Below are 23,663 nucleotides of genomic sequence, written 5' to 3' on the forward strand. Positions count from 1 at the left end.
CCTATCCTGGTATATCATTAAGTCAGGTAGTTAACAGTAGGAGATGACGAAGACCATTTTAAAAAGGGCAGTTAGGCATGTACGTGTTTCCCAAGGATGAAAGTTCTGTTTCAAGGGAAATTGTTTCCTACTTTAATGTCCTTATCTACTTTTGACACTGCAAATAATGAGTAAGCAGTGTGGGAGACACACTGCTTTGGCGTTGGATGTCCTAAGATGTTCTTCCATGACCCACCAATAAGAGGATCAGTCTTATTTTATTTCTCAGGCAGTGGTAAAGGAACCGAGTCCCAATGGTAGACCCACTGTGAGTACAGGATTGTGTTATTCCAGTGGCTTTTATTTAATAGAGCCCAGTTAGCATCTCTTCTAGTAGAACTTTGTGGGGGAGAAATGCTAAGTGGACTGCTTTGTGAATTGACCCACTTAATCTGACAGTACTCTTCCTCATTGAGGAGGTGGACTTGGACATGCCCTATTTGAACGGCATTGCCAGGTTCTCTAAAGGCCGGTCTTTCTTTCTTTCATTTCTTTCTTTTCCTCTCTCTCTCTCTTTCTTTTGTGGGGAGAGGATTGGGAGATGTTAAGCAAGCTTTTAGAGGGAGGAAGATGAGGCAAATATAAATACCAATATGGATTTGATTATAAGTAACTGTGATCAGTTGGGACAATGTTATTTAATATATGCATATATTGACAATATTGTGGGTTTGGTTCCAGACCACCATGATAAAGCACATCGCACAATTTTTTTTTGGTTTCTTAGTGCATATAAAAGTTATGATTACACTATACTGTAGTTTATTAAGTGCAGTAGCATTATGTCTAAACAACCTTAATTAAAACATCCTTTATTGTTTAAAAATGCTAATAATCTGAGCCTTCAGTGAATAGTCATCTTTTTGCTGCTTAGTGTTGATGGCTGTTGACTGATCAGGGTGGTGGTTGCTGAAGGTTAGGGTGTCTGTGACAATTGTTTAAAATGAGACAACCATGAAGTTTGCTGGATTAATTGACTTCCTTTCACGAAAGATTTCTCTGTAGTATGAGATACTGTTTGATAGCATTATATTTGTTTTAGTTTTTAAAAGAGATGGGTGTCTCACTGTGTTGTCCAGGCAGGACTCAAACTCTTAGGCTCAAGTGATCATCATACTTCTGCCTCCTGGTTAGCTGAGGCTACAGTAGCCAGCACCCCAGGCATTATAGCATTTTAGTAGAACTTTCAAAATTGGAATCAGTCCTCTCAAACCCTGCTGCTGCTTTATCAGCTGAGATTATATCCTAAATCCTTTGTTCTCATTTCTGCAGTAGTCACAGTGTGTTCACCAGGAGTACATTCCATCTCAAGAAACCACTATCTTTGCTCATTCATGAGAAGCAACTCCTCATCTGTTCAAGTTTGATCACAAGATTGCAGCAGTTCAGTCACATCTTCAGGCTCTGTTTCTAATTCTGGTTCTCTTGCTATTTCTACCACATCTGCACTGACTTCCTCCACTGAAATTTTGAACTCCTCAAAATCATCCAGGAGGATTGGTATCATCTTCCAAACTCGTGTTCCTGTTCCTATGAATCATGAATATTCTTAATGGCATATAGAAGTTGTTTAGTGTAGCCATCTTCATCAATGGTCTTAGCTAAATCTTCTAGATAACTTGCTGCAGCTTCTAAATCAGTACTTACTGCTTTACTTTGTGCTTTTATGGTATGGAGAGGGCATCTTTCCTCTACTAGCTTCAAACTTGGCAGCTTCCTCACTTCTGTCGGCCTTCATAGAATTGAAGAGAGTTCTGGCCTCGCTCTGGGTTAGGCTTTGGCTTAAGGAAATGTTGAGGTTGGTTTGGTCGTCTCTCCAGACCACTCAGACCTTCTCCGTATCAGCAATAAGGCTATTTTACTTCCTTATCATTCATCTGTTCACTGGAGTAGCACTTTTAATTTCCTTCAAGAACATTTCCTTTGTATTCACAACTTGGCGGTTTGGCACAAGAAGCATAGCTTTCAGCCTGTCTGGGCATTTGACATATTTTCCTCATTAAGCTTAATTATTTCTAGCTTTTGATTTAAAGTGAGAGACAGGTGACTCTTCTCTCACTTGAACACTTAGAAGCCACTATAAGCTTATTAATTGGCCTGATTTCAATATCGTTGTGTCTGAAATAAGGAGCCCTGAGGAGAGGAAGGGAGATGAGGGAACAGCTGGTTGGTGGAGCAGTCAGAGCACACACAATATTAATCTGTTAAGTTTGCCTTCACTAATCACAGATCACCATAATGAGTATAATAATAATGAAAAGTTTGAAGTACTGCAAAAATTACCAAAATGTGACACAGAGACATGAAGTGAGCACATGCTGTTGGAAAAGTGACACTGATAGACTTGGTTAACATGGGGCTGCTATAAACCTTCAATTTGTAAAAAAACATAATTTCTGCAACATGCAACAAAATGAGGTAAGCCTAGATATTTTTCTCTTAGGCATGTTCCTTGTCTTATTAACTATAAACTTAGCATCGTTACTAATGAAGTTGTAAACTAGAATTTAATCAGTATTTGAAAATGTATGGTATCCCTTGCAGAAATGGAGTTAATGGCAGGACTCGTAGTTATTACCTGCTATTTTATTTTCCATAGTTAATTTTAAGAGGTTCTTATAAAGTTGTTTGGAGATACTCTATCTTCACAACAGTTAAAATTGTAATATTTTAGGCATATCTCCTCCTCCTATTTTGTTATACGGAAAAGCTTTAGCTGATAAACAGATTGCATTCTAAAAGTTCATAAATTATTTTGGAACTTAGAAAGTATTTTTCCATAGTAAGTTTTGTAAATAAGTAAATACAAATAGGTTCCCAGGCTATCCTACAAAAGCCTAATGAAGCCATAGTTAGTTCAAATATCTATATACTTACAGTGACACATAATAGAAAATAATATGGCAAGAATAGTAGTTAAACAAAACCAAAACACTGTTAAGAACTAGTTTTGAAAAATTTTCCTGTATGTGATTGATAAAGGGATGTAATCAGAGGGAGGTCAGGCGTAGAGACTTGCAGGAGTCTGCCAGGCCTTTCTGTGTCCTTTCAGGTACTTTATAGGTTGATGGCATTTCTTTCTTTTGATATTGGTATACAGCAGAAATGCTATCTTTTTGCTTACCAGCTATGGTTAAGGTTGTATTTTAGGTCCTGAGTGGAATGAAAAAGTTAGAAAAGAAATAGTTTCCTTAGATAAGAAAGATATGAAAGAACAATGGAAGATAGAGTAACCTAGGATGTGTGTTTGAAAAAGAAATTGTTTGAGATAGATTTCATTGACATACAAATAATGCAAGTTTAAGGGAATGGAGTAGAGTATAACATGTGAATGATTCCTGATGAAGGAGAGCAAAGATGTTGATAAAGTGTGTTGGGTTAGCAATCCTTATGCTGGTCAATAAGTGGTTTTGAATATCTTTGGAAGCTATTTAGAACTGGGAATGGGGAGTAGAATGCTACTTTGGTATTTTTATATGAACTGTTTCAGTATTGTTTTTTCATAACATGGTACAACAGCTCACCAAAAATATTTAAATAGCTTGATATACATTTGGAATGTTTTTTGATGTATTAAACTATTATTAAGAAAATATATTTTTTGAATGTATGAAAGGTGAAAGTAAAATACTGTACTTTAGGTAATTCAACAAATGCCTACAACTATTATGTGATGAGAGAGATTTGGTTTTTACATTCTTTTTTGTTTGTTTGTTTATTGATTAGAAAAACCATGCTTCCTTTTTCAGTCTCCAAAATGTTTCTTATTTAGAAGAAACCAGTGCAAAAAGAAAATCAGGAAATGTTCCTTCTATTCCTACAAAAGTAGCAGCTGTCGTTAGGCTATGTATTATTACTTAGTATTGTGATAAATCTGTTCAAGTGTTTAAATGTTTGCTATCTGTTCACTGATTTGATTTGCCTGAGGGGAATTTCTGGCGCTCTTTTTACTTGTTTTAGATGATTTGTCTCTCAGGTAGCTTCGTATATCAGCAAAATGACACAGTTTTATATTTAAAGTTATTTTTTGCAGTTTATATTAGAAGATGTAAAGACTTACTCAAAAGGTATGGTTATATTGGACTGAGTTATTTTTATGGATTTATTTTAGAATGTAAATTGTTCAACTCACTTTCACTTTTGTAAGTATTGGAAAGTATACTAAACGTAGGAATTGGATGAGGCAATTTGGATGAGTACTATAAGACTATAGTATAGTTTTTAATACTATACAGTCTAAACTGCGGTGTTATACTAAACTATAGTTTTTAATACTATACAGTCATTGCTGTTATACATGGGGCATTGGTTCCAGGACCACTGGGCACATCAAAATCTTTGCATACTCAAGTCCTGTAGTTGGCCCTATGGAACCACTGTATGTGGAAAGTTGGCCCTCTGTATATGTGGGTTTTACACCTTGCAGATACTGTACTTTTAATCTTTTAATCTGTGTATAAGTGGACCTGCGCAGTTCAAACCCATATTGTTCAGGGGTCACCTGTATATAACCTTGAGCAATTTTACTTATTTTTTGAGTCTCAGTTCCCCTCCTCCCTGATTTAAAAACCAGTAGGAAAAACCTACTGGTTTTTCCTCCCTTGTAGGACTGTTGCTTAGATCAAATGAGATAATGGGTCTAAGTGTGCTTTTAAACTGTAAAGTGCTTCACAAATTTATTTGTGATGATGAGTGATGACGGTTTGGTGATCATGATTGGTTCTAGGGAAGACTGTCAAATATATGAATTTTGTCTGCATTATCTTCTCAATCTGTTGAATTGACTTCTCTCTTTTAAGAGGGTGATTGCAGGGTCCAAGGTCATCTCTGAGGTGGAAGTAGAGGTATTTATTTTGGTGACTTTTAGACTTTAGTTTCCAAAGTATAGTAGAAGCCTATAGAAATTTGTCACTTATAAATGAACAAATATTTTACAGACTGCTATCTGCATAGTCATAAAATGGGACTCCACTAGTGTGTGATAACCATAAGTGTTGCCCTCATGGATTGGTTGTTAGTTGTTAAATTGTAATTGGTGAAGTATGTAGGACTGACAGAGTAAGCAGTAGTCTTCTGGGAGGAAACAAATCCCATCCTCTCTCCTCCCCTCCCTGCTGTTTCAATTCAACAGCGATTTTTAATTCAATAACCTCCACTTTAAAGTGATCAAAAATGTGTGTAGATTTGTATGCTGTGCTATGGAAAAAGCAGTTTGGATTAAGGAGTGCAGATGTCTTTGCATATTTCAGGAGAGGGCAGGGTTAGGTAAGCTGTCACAATGGGGGCATTTGGGTTGTCAGAATGCAATATTGAAGATCAAAGGGATGTGTGGTAGGCCAAGAACAGACCTAATTGATTTAAAATGTATATGTAGAGCACTGATCTGGTATTACTGTCACTAAAGACTACAGTAAAATATACCAGCTTTTTGAGTTCTGTTTTCTGGCTTTCTTCTGGCTGCTCAAGGTTGATGTTTCTAGATGTGACCGCTGACGGGATCAGTGAGTGAGTAATTGTATTTTTAAAGGTAATTGTTTACTTCTTTAGTTTAAGTACTTACCATTTGCTCTTTTCATCCATGTATAGTGTACTAATTCTTTGATAATCTGGTAACCTTCCTTCTTAAGAAAAATTTAAACGTAGTATCCACCCTTGCCCTCCAAATTGGACAGCTTATAAATCAAGCGGATAAGCATGTTTAAGAGTTAAAAATTATAATGTAAATTCCTAAAAGCCGAAGATTTTTGTGCGCATGCTGTAAGCCTTTTAGATGTGTATGGAAAATAAACCTGTTTCTAAAATACGTCTTGAAATTATTTCAAGTGAGGACTTAAGACCAAGTGAAGTATTTATTCACTTTGGGTTTGATTTGATTTTATTCCAGTTGAGTGAAGTTAGAGAAAAGGAAAATACACTTGATTCCGGTTTATGGCTTATAAGTAAAATAATATAAGTTCAGACTGTTGGAAATTAGCATGTTTCTGATTTTAGGTTTATTGTTTGGTTTAAAGTAAAATTTGGTTTTGAGGTGAAACCAAGAAGATAAAAAATTGAGTCAATTAAAATTGGCTCAGAAGAAGTATGGATATTTCAAAGAAGAAATTGGGGTGGCTCATAGATATTTCCCTCAGCACCTTTTGTAAGATATTTGGGGTTTTAGGTTTTGCTGAACACAAAAAGTTGGTTTCAGGGCCTAAATACCTATCTCTTATCTTTATGACATGGTCCTTAGCAAAGTAATGTAGTAGGGCACAAGTTTTGCAGTAAATGGACAGGTCTGAATCCTGTGGGTGTGAGTTATTGAAGGGATTACTTTGAGCAAATTATCAAATCTTTTTGAACACCAAAATTTTCTCATTTGTTAAATTGAGTGTTCTGAGTATGTCACAGGCTTTTTGTAGGAATTAAATGGTATGTTGCGGCTAGCTGAACCTGCATTAAGAAGCATTTGAGGTGCTTATTAAAAATACAGTTTCTGGAGCCCCACTTCAGAAATACTGACCTTTTGGGGGATATACTCTAGAGTCTTCATTTTAGTAAACTCCCAGGTGATTCTCATGCCCACTGTGAGTGGTGCTTGCAAACTGTAAACAGTTCTCAATGAATATACTTACATAAATTGAACTTAAGATCTCAGATTTGTCTCCTGTCCAGTTTTTGTCAGTTGCTGCATATTGATGCTCTAAAGAAACCAAAATTGTTTGGAGAAGGGTTAGAAACAGAGGAAATTTCCGACCCATACCTAAATACACATGTGGGACATTGAGTCATTTGTTTTGGCTGCTCGTTGTCACCATGTTTTCAGTAAGCCCTCCATTCTGTTTTACTACTTGTAAAGGCTTTTCTATGTACCTTCTCCTCAGGAATTTATATCTGACCAATGACAAGCATAGGAATAAGCAAAAGCACTACTTAGTTTTAACATGAAGTAGTCAGCTTGCAAATCCTAACAATTCTGCTTGAATAATTCTTATAAGTTCAGTGGCAAACCTTTGCTGAGCACTTGCATTGTGCTGAACCTTGTGCACATGGGAAATGTGAATGATTCCAATAATGTCTAGTTTTTCTTATTTATTTATTTATTTGAAACAGAGTCTCACCCTGTCACCCAGGCTGGAGTGCAATGGCATGATCTTGGCTTATTGCAGCCTCCGCCTCCCAGGTTCAGGTGATTGATTCTCTTGCCTCAGCCTCCCTAGTAGCTGGGATTACAGGCGTACACCACCATGCCCAGTTAATTTTTTGTGTCTTTGGTAGAGACGGGGTTTCACCGTGTTGGCCAGGCTGGTCTTAGACTCCTGACCTCGTGATCTGCCTGCCTCTGCCTCCCAAAGTTTGGGATTACAGGCGTGAGCCGCTGTGCCCGGCCAATGTCTGGTTTTTCTAAGAGCTCTTAGTGAAGTAAGGGGTTCAGACTTTTAATTATAGGACATTGTGGTAAGTACTGTGATAGGGCACATGTGAGTGGTAAAAGAGCATAGTGGAGCAGAATAATATATTCCTTCCTATTTCCACTGCTAATAATTCAAAGTTCAAAGAAACTGTAACTTACTGAGCACTCACTACGTGGCATGCATTTAAAAAACCTATGTAACCTATGCTATTCAATCATCACAACCCTAAGTAGCAGCTGTCTCCATTTTACAGATACTAAGTAGGTTGAACTTGTGATATAAACCTTTGTATGACTTCAAAGCCCATATTGTTTTCATTATGCCTCTAAGGACAAAATTTTATTTTATTTTTTTAAAGAAGGGAATGTTATGATTCTTCAGAATTGATGTCTGTTAATTTCAGTAGCATGATGTCTTCCTGTGATTGAAAATAACTCTGGAGTCTTTATGTCATCTCTGTCCTCTGCCACCCTCTGTTTTCCTTTTCATTTCTAAAAGTGATAGACAAGGCAACATCTCCAGAAGCCAGCCTGTGTGACATCTGTCCATTTTGTTTTCTCTGTCTCTCCTTTTGTTTACTCTTCCTATCCCCAAAGGAAATTTAGTAATTGTTCTGTTTTGTTTTTCCTAATCTCTTAGATTAGAATCATGTGAAGATGAATGGTATCTAAGGGAAAAGGCCCTATTAGGAAGATTTTTATCACATCAAGTTTACATAGAAATTGCCCTGGAATTTTTATCCTGCTGTTGATCATTAGGGTTGATTTGATTGATTCAACTACTTGGTTGATATTTCTTTTCTTTCTTTGTAGTTTCATTTGTTCCAACATATATAAGCAGTTGTGCTCTCTGGCTAGAGCTTCCGCATCATAAAATAAAGCCCCTATTTTAATCACAAGAATAAGTTCATTTTTGAATTTTCTAACTCTGATCGCATGGGGCCCAGTTTTCTACTTTTTATTTCCTTTGCTAATTAATTTTTATGTTGTTTTCTTGTTTCTAGCAGTTTGTTTATTTTGGGGAGAACATCTTTGCTTTTTAAAATTAAACTTATTTTATTTAAAAATAAATAGAGACAGGGTTTCACTATGGTGCCTGCTATGGCCTCCCAAAGTGCTGGGATTGCAGGTGTGAGCCACCGTGCCTGGCCCAACATCTTTGTTGTTGTTGTTGTTGTTTGTTTTGTTTTTGCTTTTTTTTTTAAATAGAGTCTCACTCTGTCGCCCAGGCTGGAGTGCAGTGGTATGATCTTGGCTCACTGCAACCTCCGCCTCCCGGGTTCAAGTAATTCTCTTGCCTCAGCCTTCCAAGTAGCTGTTTGTATTTTTAGTAGAGATGGGGTTTCATCATGTTGGCCAGGCTGGTCTCGAACTCCTGACCTCAGGTGATCCACCCACCTTGGCCTCCCAAAGTGCTGAATTACAGGCGTGAGCCATCGCACCCTGCCAACATCTTTGTTTTAATAGGTTTTTTTTTTGGTTTTGTTTTGTTTTTTGTTTTTTTTTTCAAACCTGGATTCTTTGAATAGAGTTGAACTTCAACTTAATCTGAAAAATTTGCAGTGGCCAGAGTTTCCTCTTCTGACAGTCTTATTCATACCTGAAGATGAGGGTCTTTTGAGTAATTTATATAATCATATTTTTCAATAGCGTCATTGTTGTAAACATCTTTTAAAAATAGCTGTGTGTTATTTCTCTGCATGATACAGAAATAATTGGCAGTGCCTTTTCCCCTGCTAATACTGTTGTTAGAAAATGTGAAAATGCTTTGTGTCTTCTGTGTATTCATGGGTAGTGTGCTGATTTCTCTAGGCTTTTGTTGCAGACTTTTAACTTTCTGTTATTTCTCCGTGGAGACTTCATTCTTGAGGTGAAGGAAAATTTTTACAGAGGCAGTCATTGCAGACTTAACTCTCCACAGCAGGGTCACCAGAGTATTAGACTGTGGCATAACTTTTCTCAGTTTGTAGTATAGCTTATTCATATTCTCTAAAAGACTCTCAGTTACAAAGTGTCTCAGTTGTTGCTTTTTCTCAGCACTGGATTTTAAGAACTAGTCTCCTTGAAACAAGAAACATCAAATTAAATGCCTTTGTTAAATGAACAAAAGTATGCTCAGCTTTGAGATTTATCATTTGAATAAAATTAGAGTGTCAGTGCCAGACACCTACCTACTAAATATTTAAACATCCTTGAAGTGGACTTTCGGCTTTTGGATACTCCCCTCATATCTTGGATGTGGTCAGTGTCACCGTGTTCATCGCAGGGTGGATTGGTCTGAGGAGTGACTTGAGAAGACTTCAGAAAATATGACTACAAAATGTTGTTTACAGGTACAATCCTGTTTTTAAGAGATTGAGAACTAGGCTGTGTGTATCATTTTGGGATATGCCTAAACTTGCCAAGACTTTTGTAAAAATTGTATTCTAGACTGGATGCAGTGGCTCACACCTCTAATCCCAGCACTTTGGGGAGGCTGAGGTAGGAGGATTTTAGACTTAAGACCAGGAGTTAGAGACCAACCTGGGCAACAAAGTGAGACCCTCTCTCTCCAAAAAGTTAAAAAATAAAAAATATTAGCGAGGCGTGGTGGTTTGTGTCTCTAGTGCTAGCTACTTGGGAAGCTGAGGCAGGAGGATTGCTTGAGCCCAGGAGTTCAGTGTTACAGTGAGTGAGCTATGATCACGTCATTGCACTCTAGCCTGGACGACCCTGTCTCTTAAAAAAGAAAAGAAATTATTCTGTATTTAACAGCCTTCAATAGAATGTGATTGTTCTTTTGTATACCATCTTTTCATTGTGTCATGAGGAGTCTATTCTGGTTTATGTATTTAAGACTTATCTATTATGGTAAAGAGTAGAGATTTAATGCTGCTTTTTAATTATGTAGGGAATTTGTACAATGTGAGTGAAGTCCTCTGACAGGAGAGAGGGCCTGAAGCTGAACTAGTTCCTGCTGCTGTGCTGTTGTACCTTCAAGGTAGTTTCGAAGACCAATTTTATTATAATGCCATATAATTAGTTTGGAAATTACTGTTTCGTGTATGCTAGGAAAATTTGGAACTGGACAAAATGGTATTTTTTTGTTCAAGCAGATTTGTTACGATTTCTAGTTTTTCTTGAGGATTTTGGTCTCTTGGAAGCAGTGCTATGGTCTGAAATAGCCCAATTTGTTGTAGCAAATATTAAGTTGTTTGGATGTCACAGAATCAACTGTTGTACATTTTTATTTTTCATATGGTTTTGCTTTGGTATAAATTTCAAAACCTAAAGTTGGTAAAGTGTCTCTGGGAATAGGTGTTGATATTAAGGAGTACATGGTTGAGGCCAGAAAACTATAAAAGGCTGTTGATTTATTCTCTTACTTCCTATTACTCTGGAGCTGATCCTTTTACATTATGTTATCAGAAACATTATCTTCTTTTTTTTAAGAGGAGATGGAGAAAAGAATATGAAGTTAGTGGTAGTAGGAAAGTTTTAAAATATAGCAGAGGCAGCATGAGGCATGTGATGAGTTCTGCTACCTAAAGCTTTATGATAAATTAATCTATTATGGGTATTAATGTAGATGAAACAATGTATGGGATCATTCTTTGTAAACAGTACAGTTTTATACAGTTGTTATCTTATTGCCAGGTTGGCTAATTCTAATGCCAAATGGTAACGTGCTTTTTCCTTGGCATGCTAGCTGCTGACTGACCCATGGCGCTACTGATATTTATGCTAAGTCATACCCCATATTGGCCTGCCATTCTTTTCAGCTCTGCTATTTCAGATCTCTGATAGAACAGTCTGAAGAATGTGATAATTTCTGAATAAAAATTCTAGGATACTTGAAGTCTATGATAAAGACTGAAGACCCATTGTTCCTAGTACCTAGATAGTACATATTGGTGGAGAATATTGTCTGTAATAATTCTTAGCAATTTCTCTAACTGTTTTAGACAGAATAAAGTAAATCTTTTAATTACTACTAAGGTAGTAAGTACTTTATTGTCTCTAGATGTACAAAAGTGTGAAAGATTGGTCCTTGTCCACATCAAATCTCAGCTTAAAATTAAGAGGCCCTAAGAATCTCTTTCAGCTATATCTGTAGGACCTGTTTTACCTTTCCACTCTGCTTTTAATATTTTAGCAGAATTGTCTCATTTGGTGCTTGTTCCCATTTGCAAATTATGATGCTGGGATAGACATTCCTAGGCTCAGTGGCTGGAGTGAAGAAATGCTAAATCCCAGGGTTCTAATGGATATCTTTCATAGCTAGTTCTGAAACCCTTGAAATGTGACCTCTTTTAGAAAGAAGTAGAACCTGTGGAGGCAAATGGGGAAAGTCATCACAAATGCTTATATTGCTTAAGTTCTCTTACTAGAGCAAGGAAGTGCAAAGGTGGGGCTCCTGTTTCCTTTACTGAAATATGGTTATGCAGTAGAAAAACATAATTTTTGGTTGGACCCCAGACAGTTTTTGTTTTCCATTTTTCAGGTAATTAAAATTGTGGAGTATAGTGGGCTTTTTGTGGTGGTGGTGTTGGAGATGGTCTTGCTGTGTCACCCAGGCTGGAGTACAGTTGCATGATCTCAGCTCGCTACAGCCTCTGGCTCCTGGGTTCAAGGGATTCTTGTGCCTCAGCCTCCCTTGTAGCTGGGATTACAGGTGTGCATCACTGTGCTTGGCTAATTTTTGTATTTTTAGTAGAGATGGCGTTTTGCCATGTTGGCCAGGCGGTTCCTGAACTGCTGGCGTTGAGTGATCTGCCCGCCTCGGCCTCTCAAAGTGCTGGGATTACAGGTGTGAGCTACCATGCCTGGCTATTTATTTATTTATTTATTTATTTATTTATTTATTTATTTAGAGACAGGGTCTCGCTTTGTCACCCAGGCCAGAATGCAGTGGTACAGTCTTGGTTCACTGCAGCCTCGATCTCCCGGGCTCAAGGGATCCTCCCACTTTAGCCTCCTGAGTAGCTGGGACTACAGTGCCACCATACTCAGCCACTGTTCTTAAAATCTATGTTAGTTTATTAATGATCCTTTGTTTTGTAAGTTAGACGTGAGATTTTGCAAGCAGCTTGTTTAGTGGAATTTTTAATTCAGAGTCCTTGAAATCTTTTTTTGGTGTTATGGTTTTGACTTGGATAATATAGGGAAGAGTCAGACTATGTTTGAAATAACGTATGCTTTTTATCTTCTCTTGAGACAATTGGATTATAAGAATGTGTTCAATACCTTGGATTTTAACCTTTCTGGATCTCTTCATTTAGAGTTGAAGTTCAAAAGACTGGTTCTGTTTTTAGGACTGCTAAGATACAGGTAAAGAAAATTTATTTTACAAATGAGGGAGAGAATAACTTATGGTAAGGTTTATAGTCAACTTGAAAAGTTGTAGTTAAGATTAGCATAGATTTTTTGGGGGTGGGGCATGATCATTTAGAACTCAGATTAGATTAAACTTGGTTTTCAGCAAATACACCTAAGATTTATTTTACTGAGGGGTGAGACTTGAAGGGAGAGTTTGAAAGCTTTGAAAACTGCTTTTTTGTATTGGCTTATGCTGGGATTTGTATGCATTTAAAGCATATATAATACTGCTGTAAATAAAAATGGTGGTGCTGACAGGATTTGAGTTATTTCTTTTCACAAGTGGTTTTGAATTTGGGGTGATTAAATCATGCCAGTTTGAGTGTTTTACCTTGGACCTAAAGACAAATGTTCAAGATAGCTGACCATGATAAATATAGACTGCCTGTATCTCACCAGGCTATCTTATGAAGGAATCCTCATTGCTTTTGAATCTGTCATGAATGCCATCTTTTATTATTATTATTATTATACTTTAAGTTCTGGGTTACATGTGCAGAACGTGCAGTTTTGTTACATAGGTATACACGTGCCATAGTGGTTTGCTCACCCATCAACCCATCATCTACGTTAGGTATTTCTCCTAATGTTATGCCTCCTCTGGATGCCCATCCGCCACAGACCCTGGTGTATGATGTTCCCCTCCCTGTGTCCATGTGTTCTCATTGTTCAACTCCCACTTACGAGTGAGAACATGTGGTGGTTGATTTTCTGAGCTTGTGATAGTTTGCCGAGAATGATGGAATGATGGTTTCCAGCTTCATCCATGTCCCTGCAAAGGACATGAACTCATCCTTTTTTATGGCTGCATAGTATTCCATGATGTGTATGTGCCACATTTTCTTAATCCAGTCTATCATTGATGGACATTTGGGTTGGTTCCAAGTCTTTGCTATTGTGGATAATGCTGCAATAAACGTTGTGCATGTGTCTTCATAGTAGCGTGATTTATAATCCTTTGGGTTATGCCGAGTAATGGGATTGCTGGGTCAAATGGTATATCTAGTTCTAGATCCTTGAGGAATCGCTACACTGTCTTCCACAATGGTTGAACTAATTTACACTCCCAACAGTGTAAAAGCATTCCTATTTTCCCGCAACCTCTCCAGCATCTGTTGTTTCCTGTTTAATGATCGCCATTCTAACTGGCATGAGATGGTATCTCATTGTGGTTTTGCTTTGCATTTCTCTAATAACCAGTGATGATGAGCATTTTTTCATATGCCTGTTGGCTGCATAAATGTCTTTTTTTGAGAAGTGTCTGTTCATATCCTTTGCCCATTTTTTGATGGGGTTGTTTGCTTTTTTCTTGTGAATTTGTTTAAGTTCTTTGTAGACTCAGGATATTAGCCCTTTGTCAGATGGACAGATTGCAAAAATTTTCTCCCATTCTGTAGGTTGCCTGTTCACTCTGATGATAGTTTCTTTTGCTGTGAAGAAGCTCTTTAGTTTAATTAGATCCTATTTTTCAATTTTGGCTTTTGTTGCCATTGCTTTTGGTGTTTTAGACATGAAGTCTTTGCCCATGCCTGTGTCCTGAATGGTATTGCCCAGGTTTTCTTCTAGGATTTTTATGGACCTCGGTCTTATGTTTAAGTCTTTGATCAATCTTGAGTTGATTTTTCTATAAGGTGTAAGGAAGGGGTCCAGTTTCATTTTTCTGCATATGGCTAGCCAGTTTTCCCAGCACCATTTATTAAATAGGGAATCTTTTCCCCATTGCCTGTGTGTCAGATTTGTCAAAGATCAGATGGTGGTAGATGTGTGGTGTTATTTCTGAGGCCGCCGTTCTGTTCCATTGGTCTATATATCTGTTTTGGTACCAGTACCATGCTGTTTTGGTTACTGTAGCCTTGTGGTAAAGTTTGAAGTCAGGTTGCATAATGCCTCCAGCTTTGTTCTTCTTGCCCAGGATTGTCTTGGCTATGCAGGTTCTTTTTTGTTTCCATATGAAGTTTAAAGTAGTTTTTTCCAATTCTGTGAAGAAAGTCAGTGGTAGCTTGATGGGGATAGCATTGAATCTATAAATTACTTTGGGCAGTAAGGCCATTTTCACGTTATTGGTTCTTATCCATGAGCATGGAATGTTTTTCCATTTGTTTGTGTCCTCTTTTATTTCGTTGAGCAGTGGTTTGTAGTTCTTCTTGAAGAGGTCCTTCACATCCCTTGTAAGTTGGATTCCTAGATATTTTATTCTCTTTGAAGCAGTTGTGAATGGGAGTTCACTCATGATTTGGCTGTTTGTCTGTTATTAGTGTCTAGGAATGCTTGTGATTTTTGCACGTTGATTTTGTATCCTGAGACTTTGCTGAAGTTGCTTATCCCCTTAAGGACTTTTTGGCCTGAGACGTCAAACAGAGACACTTTGACTTCCTCTCCTCCTGTTTGAATACCATTTATTGCTTTTTCTTGCCTGATTGCCCTGGCCAGAACTTCCAATACTGTGTTGAATAGGAGTGATGAGAGAGGGCATCCTTGTCTTGTGTCGGTTTTCAAAGGAAACGTTTTCAGCTTTTGCCCATTCAGTGTGATATTGGCTGTGGGTTTGTCATAAATAGCTCTTGTTATGTTGAGATACGTTCCATCGATACCAAGTTTATTGAGAGTTTTTAGCATGAAAGTCTGTTGAATTTTGTTGAATGCCTTTTCTGCATCTATGGAGATAATCATGTGTTTTTTGTTGTTGGTTCTGCTTATGTGATGGATTATGTTTATTGATTTGTGTATGTTGAACCAGCCTGTCATTCCAGGGATGAAGCCAACTTGATCGTGATGGATAAGCTTTTTGATGTGCTGCTGGATTCGATTTGCCGGTATTTTATTGAGGATTTTCGCATCAGTGTTCATCAGGGATATTGGTCTAAAATTCTCTTATTTTTTGTTGTGTCTCTGCCAGGTATCATTTGGTATCAGGATGATGCTGACCTCATAAAATGAGTTAGGGAGGATTCCCCTCTTTTCTATTGATCGGAATAGTTTCAGAAGGAATGCTACCAGCTCCTCTTTGTACCTCTGGTAGAATTCAGCCGTGAATTTGTCTGGTCCTGGACTTTTTTTGGTTGGTAGGCTATTAATTATTGCCTCAATTTCAGAGCCTGTTATTGGTCTATCCAGAGATTCAACTTCCTGGTTTAGTCTTGGGAGGGTGTATTCTCCAGGTATTTATCCATTTCTTCTAGATTTTCTAGTTTATTTGCGTAGAGGTGTTTATAGTATTCTCTGATGGTATTTTGTATTTCTGTGTGATTGGTGGTGATATCCCGTTTGTCATTTTTTATTGCATCTATTTGATTCTTCTCTCATTTCTTCTTTATTAGTTTTGCTAGTGGTCTATCTATTTTGTTGATCTTTTCAAAAAATCAGCCTCTGGATTCATTGATTTTTTTTTTTTTTAAGGTTTTTTTGTGTCTCTGTCTCCTTCACTTCTGCTTGGATCTTATTTATATCTTGTCTTCTGTTAGCTTTTGAATTTGTTTGCTCTTGCTTGTCTAGTTCTTTTAATTGTGATGTTAGGATGTTGATTTTAGATCTCTCCTGCTTTCTCTTGTGGGCATTTAGTGCTCTAACTTTCCCTCTAAACACTGCTTTAAATGTGTTCCAGAGATTCTGGTATGTTGTGTCTTTGTTCTCATTGGTTTCAAATAACTTATTTCTTTTTGCCTTAATTTTGTTACTTACCAAGTAGGCATTCAGGAGCAGGTTGTTCAGTTTCCATGCAGTTGTGTGGTTTTGAGTGAGATTCTTAATCCTGAGTTCTAATTTGATAGCACTGTGGTCTGAGAGACAGTTTGTTGTGATTTCTGTTCTTTTACATTTGCTGAGGAGTGTTTTACTTCCAGTTATGTGGTCAGTTTTAGAATAAGTGCGATGTGGTGCTGAGAAGAATGTATATTCTGTTGACTTGGTGTGTAGAGTTCTGTAGGTGTCTATTAGGTCTGCTTGGTCCAGAGCCGAGTTCAAGTCCTGAGTATCCTTGTTAATTTTCTGTCTCTTTGATCTGTCTAATATTGACAGTGGGGTATTAAAGTCTCCCATTAGTATTGTATGGGAGTCTTAAGTCTCTTTGTAGGTGTCCGAGGACTTGCTTTTTATAAATCTGGGTGCTCCTGTATTGGGTGCGTATATATTTAGGTTAGCTCTTCTTGTTGAACTGATCACTTTACCATTGTGTAATGGCCGTCTTTGTCTCTTTTGATCTTTGTTGGTTTAAAGTTTGTTTTATCAGAGACCGGGATTTTTTTTTTTTTGCTTTCCATTTGCTTGGTAGATCTTCCTCCATCCCTTTATTTTGAGCCTGTGTATGTCTTTGTACATGAGATGGGTCTCCTGAATACAGCACACTGATGGATCTTGACTGTTCATCCAGTTTGCCAGTCTATGTCTTTTAATTTTGGCATTTAGCCCATTTACATTTAGGGTCAATGTGTGAATTTGATCCTGTCATGATGCTGGCTGGTTATTTCACCCATTAATTGATGCAGTTTCTTCTTAGCATTGATGGTCTTTATAATTTGGCATGTTTTTGCAGTGGCTGGTACCAGTTGTTCCTATCCATGGTTAGTGCTTCCTTCAGGAGATCTTGTAAGGCAGGCCTGGTGGTGACAAAATCCTAGCATTTGCTTGTCTATAAAGGATTTTATTTCTCCTTCACTTATGAAGCTTGGTTTGACTGGATATGGAATTCTGGGTTGAAAATTCTTTTCTTTAAGAATGTTGAATGTTTTCCCCCACTGTCTTCTGGCTTGTAGGGTTTCTGCTGATAGATCCGCTGTTAGTGTGATGGCCTTCCCTTTGTGGGTAACCCAACCTTTCTCTCTGGCTGCCCTTAACATTTTTTCCTTCATTTCCACCTTGGTGTATCTGACAGTTATGTGTCTTGGGGTTGCCCTTCTCGAGGAGTATCTTTGTGGTGTTCTCTGTATTCCCTGAATTTGAATGTTGGCCTGCCTTGCTACGTTGGGGAAGTTCTCACGGTTAATATCCTTAGGAGTGGTTTCTAACTTGGTTCCATTCTCCCCATCACTTTCAGGTGCACCATTCAAACGTAGATTTGGTCTTTTCACATAGTGCCATATTTCTTGGAGGCTTTGTTCATTTCTTTTCACTCTTTTTTCTCTAATCTTGTCTTCTCACTTTATTTCATTAATTTGATCTTCAATCACTGATATCCTTTCTTCTGCTTGATTGAATCGGGTATTGAAGCTTGTATGTGCTTCACCAAGTTCTTGTACTATGGTTTTCAGCTCCATCAGGTCATTTAAGCTCTTCTCTACATTGTTTATTCTAGTTAGCCATTTGTCTAATCTTTTTTCAGGGTTTTTAGCTTCCTTGCAATGGGTTAGAACATACTTCTTTAGCTCGGAGAAGTTTTTTGTTATTACTGACCTTCTGAAGCCTACTTCTGTCAGCTTGTCAAACTCATTCTGTGTCCAGTTTTGTTCCCTTGTTGGCGAGTAGTTGTGTTTCTTTGGAGGAGAAGAGGTGTTATGGTTTTTGGAATTTTCAGCCATTCTGCTGTGTCCCCATCTTTGTGGTTTTGTCTACCTTTGGCCTTTGATGTTGGTGACCTACAGATGGGGTTTTGGTGTGGATGTCCTTTGAGTTGATGTTGATGCTATTCCTTTATGTTTGTTAGTTTTCCTTCTAAGAGTCGGGTCCCTCAGCTGCACGTCTGTTGGAGTTTGCTAGAGGTCCACTCCAGACCCTGTTTGCTTGGGTATCACCAGCAGAGGCTGCAGAATAGCAAATATTGCAGAACAGAAAATATTGCTGCCTGATCTTCCTCTGGAAGTTTCGTCCCAGAGGGACAGCTGCCTATATGAAGTGTCTGTCGGCCCCTACTGTGAGATGTCTCCCAGTTAGGTTACACGGGGGTCAGGGACCCACTTGTAGAGGCAGTCTGTCTGTTCTCAGAGCTCAAACGCTGTGCTGAGAGAACCACTGCTCTCTTCAGAGCTGTCAGGTAGGGACATTTATGTCTGCAGAAGCTGTCTGCTGCCTTTTGTTCAGCTATGCCTTGCCCACAGAGGTGGAGTCTAAAAGAAGCAGTAGGCCTTGCTGAGCTCCTGTGAGTTCTGCCCAGTTTGAGCTTCCCTGCTGCTTTGTTTACACTGTGAGCATAGAACTGCCTACTCAAGCCTTAGCAATGGCAGACGCCCCTCCCCCCACCAAGCTCCTACATCTTAGGTTGATCTCAGACTGCTGCCCTGGCAGTGAGCAAGGCTATGTGGGTGTGGGACCCGCCGAGTCAGGCATGGGAGGGGATCTCGTGGTCTGCTGGTTGCGAAGAGCATGGGAAAAGCACAGTATTTGGGCAGGAGTGTATCACTCCTCCAGGTACAGTCACTCATGCTTTCCCTTGGGTAGGAAAAGGAAATCCCCTGATTTCTTGCGCTTTCTGGGAGAGGCGACGCCCCGCCCTGCTTTGGCTCGCCCTCCGTGGGGTGCACCCACTGTCCAACCAGTCCCAGTGAGATGAACCATGTACCTAAGGTGGAAATGCAGAAATCACCTGTCTTCTGCATCGATCTTCCTGAGAGTTGTAGACCAGAGCTATTCGGCCATCTTGGAAGCAACCATGAATGCCATCTTGCAAATGAAGGTGTTAATTGGTCACAGACATTCACTGGCTTTTGTGTATATTAATACTTCTGTGAATTTAAATGGATATAAATATTGGTTATAATATGTTATTAGTGCATTTGGATATTCATTTATCTAGCAATTTATATTTCACAGAGAAAAATACTCATAAATATTATATTACTTTTATTAGTTTAGTTGGAATTCAGTTAGTATTTTAAAATGAAAATTGTCATAATGGAAGAATAACAGGAAAAAGTAAAAGTCCAATAAGTGAGCCTAAGGACTTATATTGTACTGAGAATTGGTTTTAGATTTGTCAGGGAAGAGAGAAGAAATAGTAGACATTTTTGTGTACATTGAAGTCACTAAAAGAACAATGTAAAGCTCTTTTAGATCAGATACTAGGTAGCATAATTCAGAGAATCGATTAAGAATTCAGAAAACAACATGGTGACTGTGGACTGTGCCTGGTCAAGTAGGAGGTGGCTCTTGTGCCTCAATTGAAGAAAGCTTTTGAATTGCTACTAGGGATGAGAGAAGGCAAAAAAGGGAAGAAGAGAGTTATGAGTAAATAGAGACCCTGGAGCCAGTAATCTGCTTGTAATTGGGCCTCAGTTCAGAATGGATTGGATTATTTAAGTTTTATATCTGTTAACCCCAAATTAACATTCTTTTCTTAACCTGAGCTTTCTCTGAGAGGTCTTCTACTTTGTGAAAAAGATTATTCAGGGAACTTAAAACTCAAAGCCTTACTTTCCTAAACGTAGAAGGATCTGAAGAGAGTCAGAATTATTAAACATTTTTATTTGCACACATTTTATTTTCAAGTAAAATAAGATCTTAAGAAAAGCCCTAAGACCTTTTAGAATTGGATGGATAAGGTCAGACTTTTATGGGCTCACAATTTGCTATTTGACCATGGGCAAATCTAACATTCTTCCTATTACCTATAATGTGGGAACAGTACTGTCTACCTCATAGGATTGAAACTAAGCATTGTGTTTGGTCTGTGGAATGACTAAATACATGGGAGTTTAAAAAATGACTTATAATCGAAACAAGTAATTGAAGTAATTACATGTGATAAACGAAAAATAATTTGTAGTAAAGAATATGGTTTATTTTGGCCAGGCACGGTGGCTGATGCCTGTAATCCCAGCACTTTGGAGGCCAAGGAGGGCGGATCACCTGAGGTCTGAAGTTCAAGACCAGCCTGGCCAATATGGTGAAACCGCGTCTCTACTAAAAATACAAAAATTAGCCAGACGTGTTGGCAGGTGCCTGTAATCCCAGCTACTCAGGAGGTTGAGGCAGGAGAATTGCTTGAATCTGGGAGGCAGAGGTTGCAGTGAGCCGAGATTGTGCCACTGTACTTCAGCCTGAGTGACAAGAGTGAGACTCCATCTCAAAAATAAAGAAAGAAAAAAAGAAAGAAAGAATTTAGTTTACCTTGTATATGTTGGCAGTTTTCTCTATTTAATTCCTTATAGTTCTCATTAAAAAAAAATTTTTTTTTCCTTTCTTCCGTTAGGAGACAAGGATGGCAGCAAGGTGACCACAGTGGTGGCAACTCCTGGGCAGGGTCCAGACAGGCCACAAGAAGTCAGCTATACAGACACTAAAGTGATTGGAAATGGATCATTTGGTGTGGTATATCAAGCCAAACTTTGTGATTCAGGAGAACTGGTCGCCATCAAGAAAGTATTGCAGGACAAGAGATTTAAGGTAAAACGTCTGGTATTTCATGTATTTTGTTGCTGTCATAATACATGTACCATAAATGATTATTTTTTGGTTGCTTGTTTTTGCTTCAAATTTCTTCTGTTGTGCACATTTTTGTCCAGCTCAAGCATTACAATGATTTTATTTCTAGTCGTGTATTTTGTTGAGAGAAAATTCACTGAAGATTGCGGTATTACTTTTGTAGTCATTATAAATGACATATATATATAAATCCTGTGAAAGGTAAGTTAAAATTTCTTAATTTATACTTTAAAAAGCGACCTGTCCCCGCCCTTGTACTGTGTTGATGTAGACCAGAGGAACACTGCCTGTAGCATATAAGTATTTTGTGTAGTTTCCTATGCTTCCTTTCTTGAAAAAAATTTTTTTAATTCATGATGCAACTTGTGTTAGTCTATTTTTGCATCTCTATATGCCTTATCAGAATACAGTTTATAAAAGTAGAATTCTAGGGTTGAAGAGTAGGAGAGCACTTTAAACCTTGATATAGGCTGCCTTCTAGTTAGATTTTATCCATTTAAATGTACCTTATTTGAATATGAGTAATGCCCATTTCCTGTGTAGCCTTTAGATATTAGGAGTATTTTTATGTTTTTCAATTCTGTAGGTGAAAAATTATTTTTGTTACTTTCTTTTCTGTTTTAAATTTTCTGTAGAGATGCATCTCACTACATGGCCCAGGTTGGTCTCAGCTCCTGGCCTAAACTGGTTCTCCCTCTTGGCTTCCTAAAGTGGTCGGATTATGGTCTGAATCACCATGCCTGGCCCTGAAAAATTTTTTTAATTTACAACATCATTTTTCATGTTGTGACTCTTTTTACCCCCTTTTAGAGTGTGTGTCTTCCTTACTCATTTGTTAAAACCCATTTAAAATGTAATAGTGTAGAGCAACAAAGATTTTATTATCTCAGTGCTCCTGTGCGTTGGAAATTCAGGCATGGCTTAGCTAGGAACCTCTGGCCCAGGGCCTCTCACCAGACGGTAATCCAGGCATCAGCCAGGGCTGCAGTCTTATCTGAAGGTTTGTTTGAAGGAGGAAATATCTGTCCCCAAGTGTACTGTGTGATTGTCGGCAGACTTTGGTCCCTTGCCACATGGGCCTGTTCACTGGGCTTTCTGAGGTCTTGCCAGTTAGCTTCCCACATGGCAAGGGAGCCACTGGAAAAATAGTAAGCCCAAGACAGAAACTAAAAGTTTTTTTCTAACCTAATATTGCTGAGGTGATTAAACAAGGGTGTGAATACCAGGAGGCAGGTATCATTTAGGGCCATCCTAGAAGCTGCCTCCACAATAATATGAATCATCTGTGAGAAAAAATTATTTGTTTGTGTTGACTTTGTTTGTGATATCTTTTGCTTTTCAGATATTGTTGATTTGGGCTTTGGCATAATGCTGAGAAAGGGCCTGTTGTATCTTACAAATAATGTCATTTTCTCTAGGAATTTTATTTTCCCATATTTCTTTAATCTTTCTGGGGTTATATTTTGGGATATAGTATAAAGTAGTAATATAAGTTAACCTTTCCCCAAGTAGTAGGTCACTTGTCTCAGAAACCATTTTTATAAAGTTTATCCTTTTCCCACTGGTGGGCAAATGGCATTTTAAAAACCATGTATTATGTTACCGTATATACACTGGATTTTCTTCTGGGTTTCCTTTTCTTTTCCACTGATTTGTCCATTTTGGCTTATGTAACACTTCTCTGATGATGAGAACTAACAGCGTAGTTTGAGTGTTGCTTGTTTTTTCTCTTAAAAAATCTGTGTATCAAATATCATTAGCCTGTGATGTTTCTCCTGCAACCTCAACAAAACAAAAACAAACTTTAGATTTGATTAAAATTGTGTAAAATTTGCAGATTAGTTGGACAGAATGTACAGATTTAGAATATTCAGCCTTCCCATCCAGAAATGTGATAATTCTCTGCATTAATCCAATTTTTGATGTAAAACTTTATAATTATGTAGGTTTTAAACTTTTCTTACTTATCTAGTTATGTGTAGTAATTTTTTTGTTGCTCTTGGGAATGGGAGTCTTTCTCCATGCAAATACATCTTATATGTATGTACAAGTCTTCCTCCATGTAAATACGTCTTGTTTTAACCATTTGAACACTGCCTCCTCCATTTGTTTTGAACTTGGGCATCTTCTAGATGCATTTAATGTGCTGATGCCCTTTAGGAGGGTACTTTACTATGTTGCTTTTCTCAATATTATTACATGTTCATTATAATTTTCTTCCAGCCTGGGGGACAGAGGGAGACTCCATCTTAAAAAAAAAAAAAAGATTATTTCTGGCTTAGGCCGGGCATGGTGGCTCATGCCTGTAATCCCAGCACTTTGGGAGGCCCAGGCGGGTGGATCACAATATCAGGAGATCAAGACCATCCTGGCCAACATGGTGAAACCTTGTCTGTACTAAAAAATACAAAAATTAGCTGGGCATGGTAGCTGAGGCAGGAGAATCACTTGAACCTGGGAAGCGGAGGTTGCAGTGAGCTGAGATCACACCACTGCACTCCAGCCTGGTAACAGAGCGAGACTC

The 23,663-nt window shown here is 38.1% G+C and overlaps 1 protein-coding gene across 2 annotated transcripts in view; it reads left to right on the forward strand.

The window, feature by feature from the left end:
* The window catches only part of GSK3B (glycogen synthase kinase 3 beta), a 268,959-nt gene that overhangs the window by 71,968 nt on the left and 173,328 nt on the right, over positions 1 to 23,663 (forward strand). For both annotated transcript variants that reach the window (XM_011987168.1, XM_011987169.1), the window contains exon 2: positions 20,907 to 21,100. In XM_011987168.1, coding sequence (XP_011842558.1) covers positions 20,907 to 21,100 — 194 coding nt within the window. The remainder of the gene's footprint in view (positions 1 to 20,906; positions 21,101 to 23,663) is intronic.

This window comes from Mandrillus leucophaeus, unplaced genomic scaffold (assembly GCF_000951045.1).
Source record: "Mandrillus leucophaeus isolate KB7577 unplaced genomic scaffold, Mleu.le_1.0 Scaffold302, whole genome shotgun sequence".
NCBI lineage: Eukaryota > Metazoa > Chordata > Mammalia > Primates > Cercopithecidae > Mandrillus > Mandrillus leucophaeus.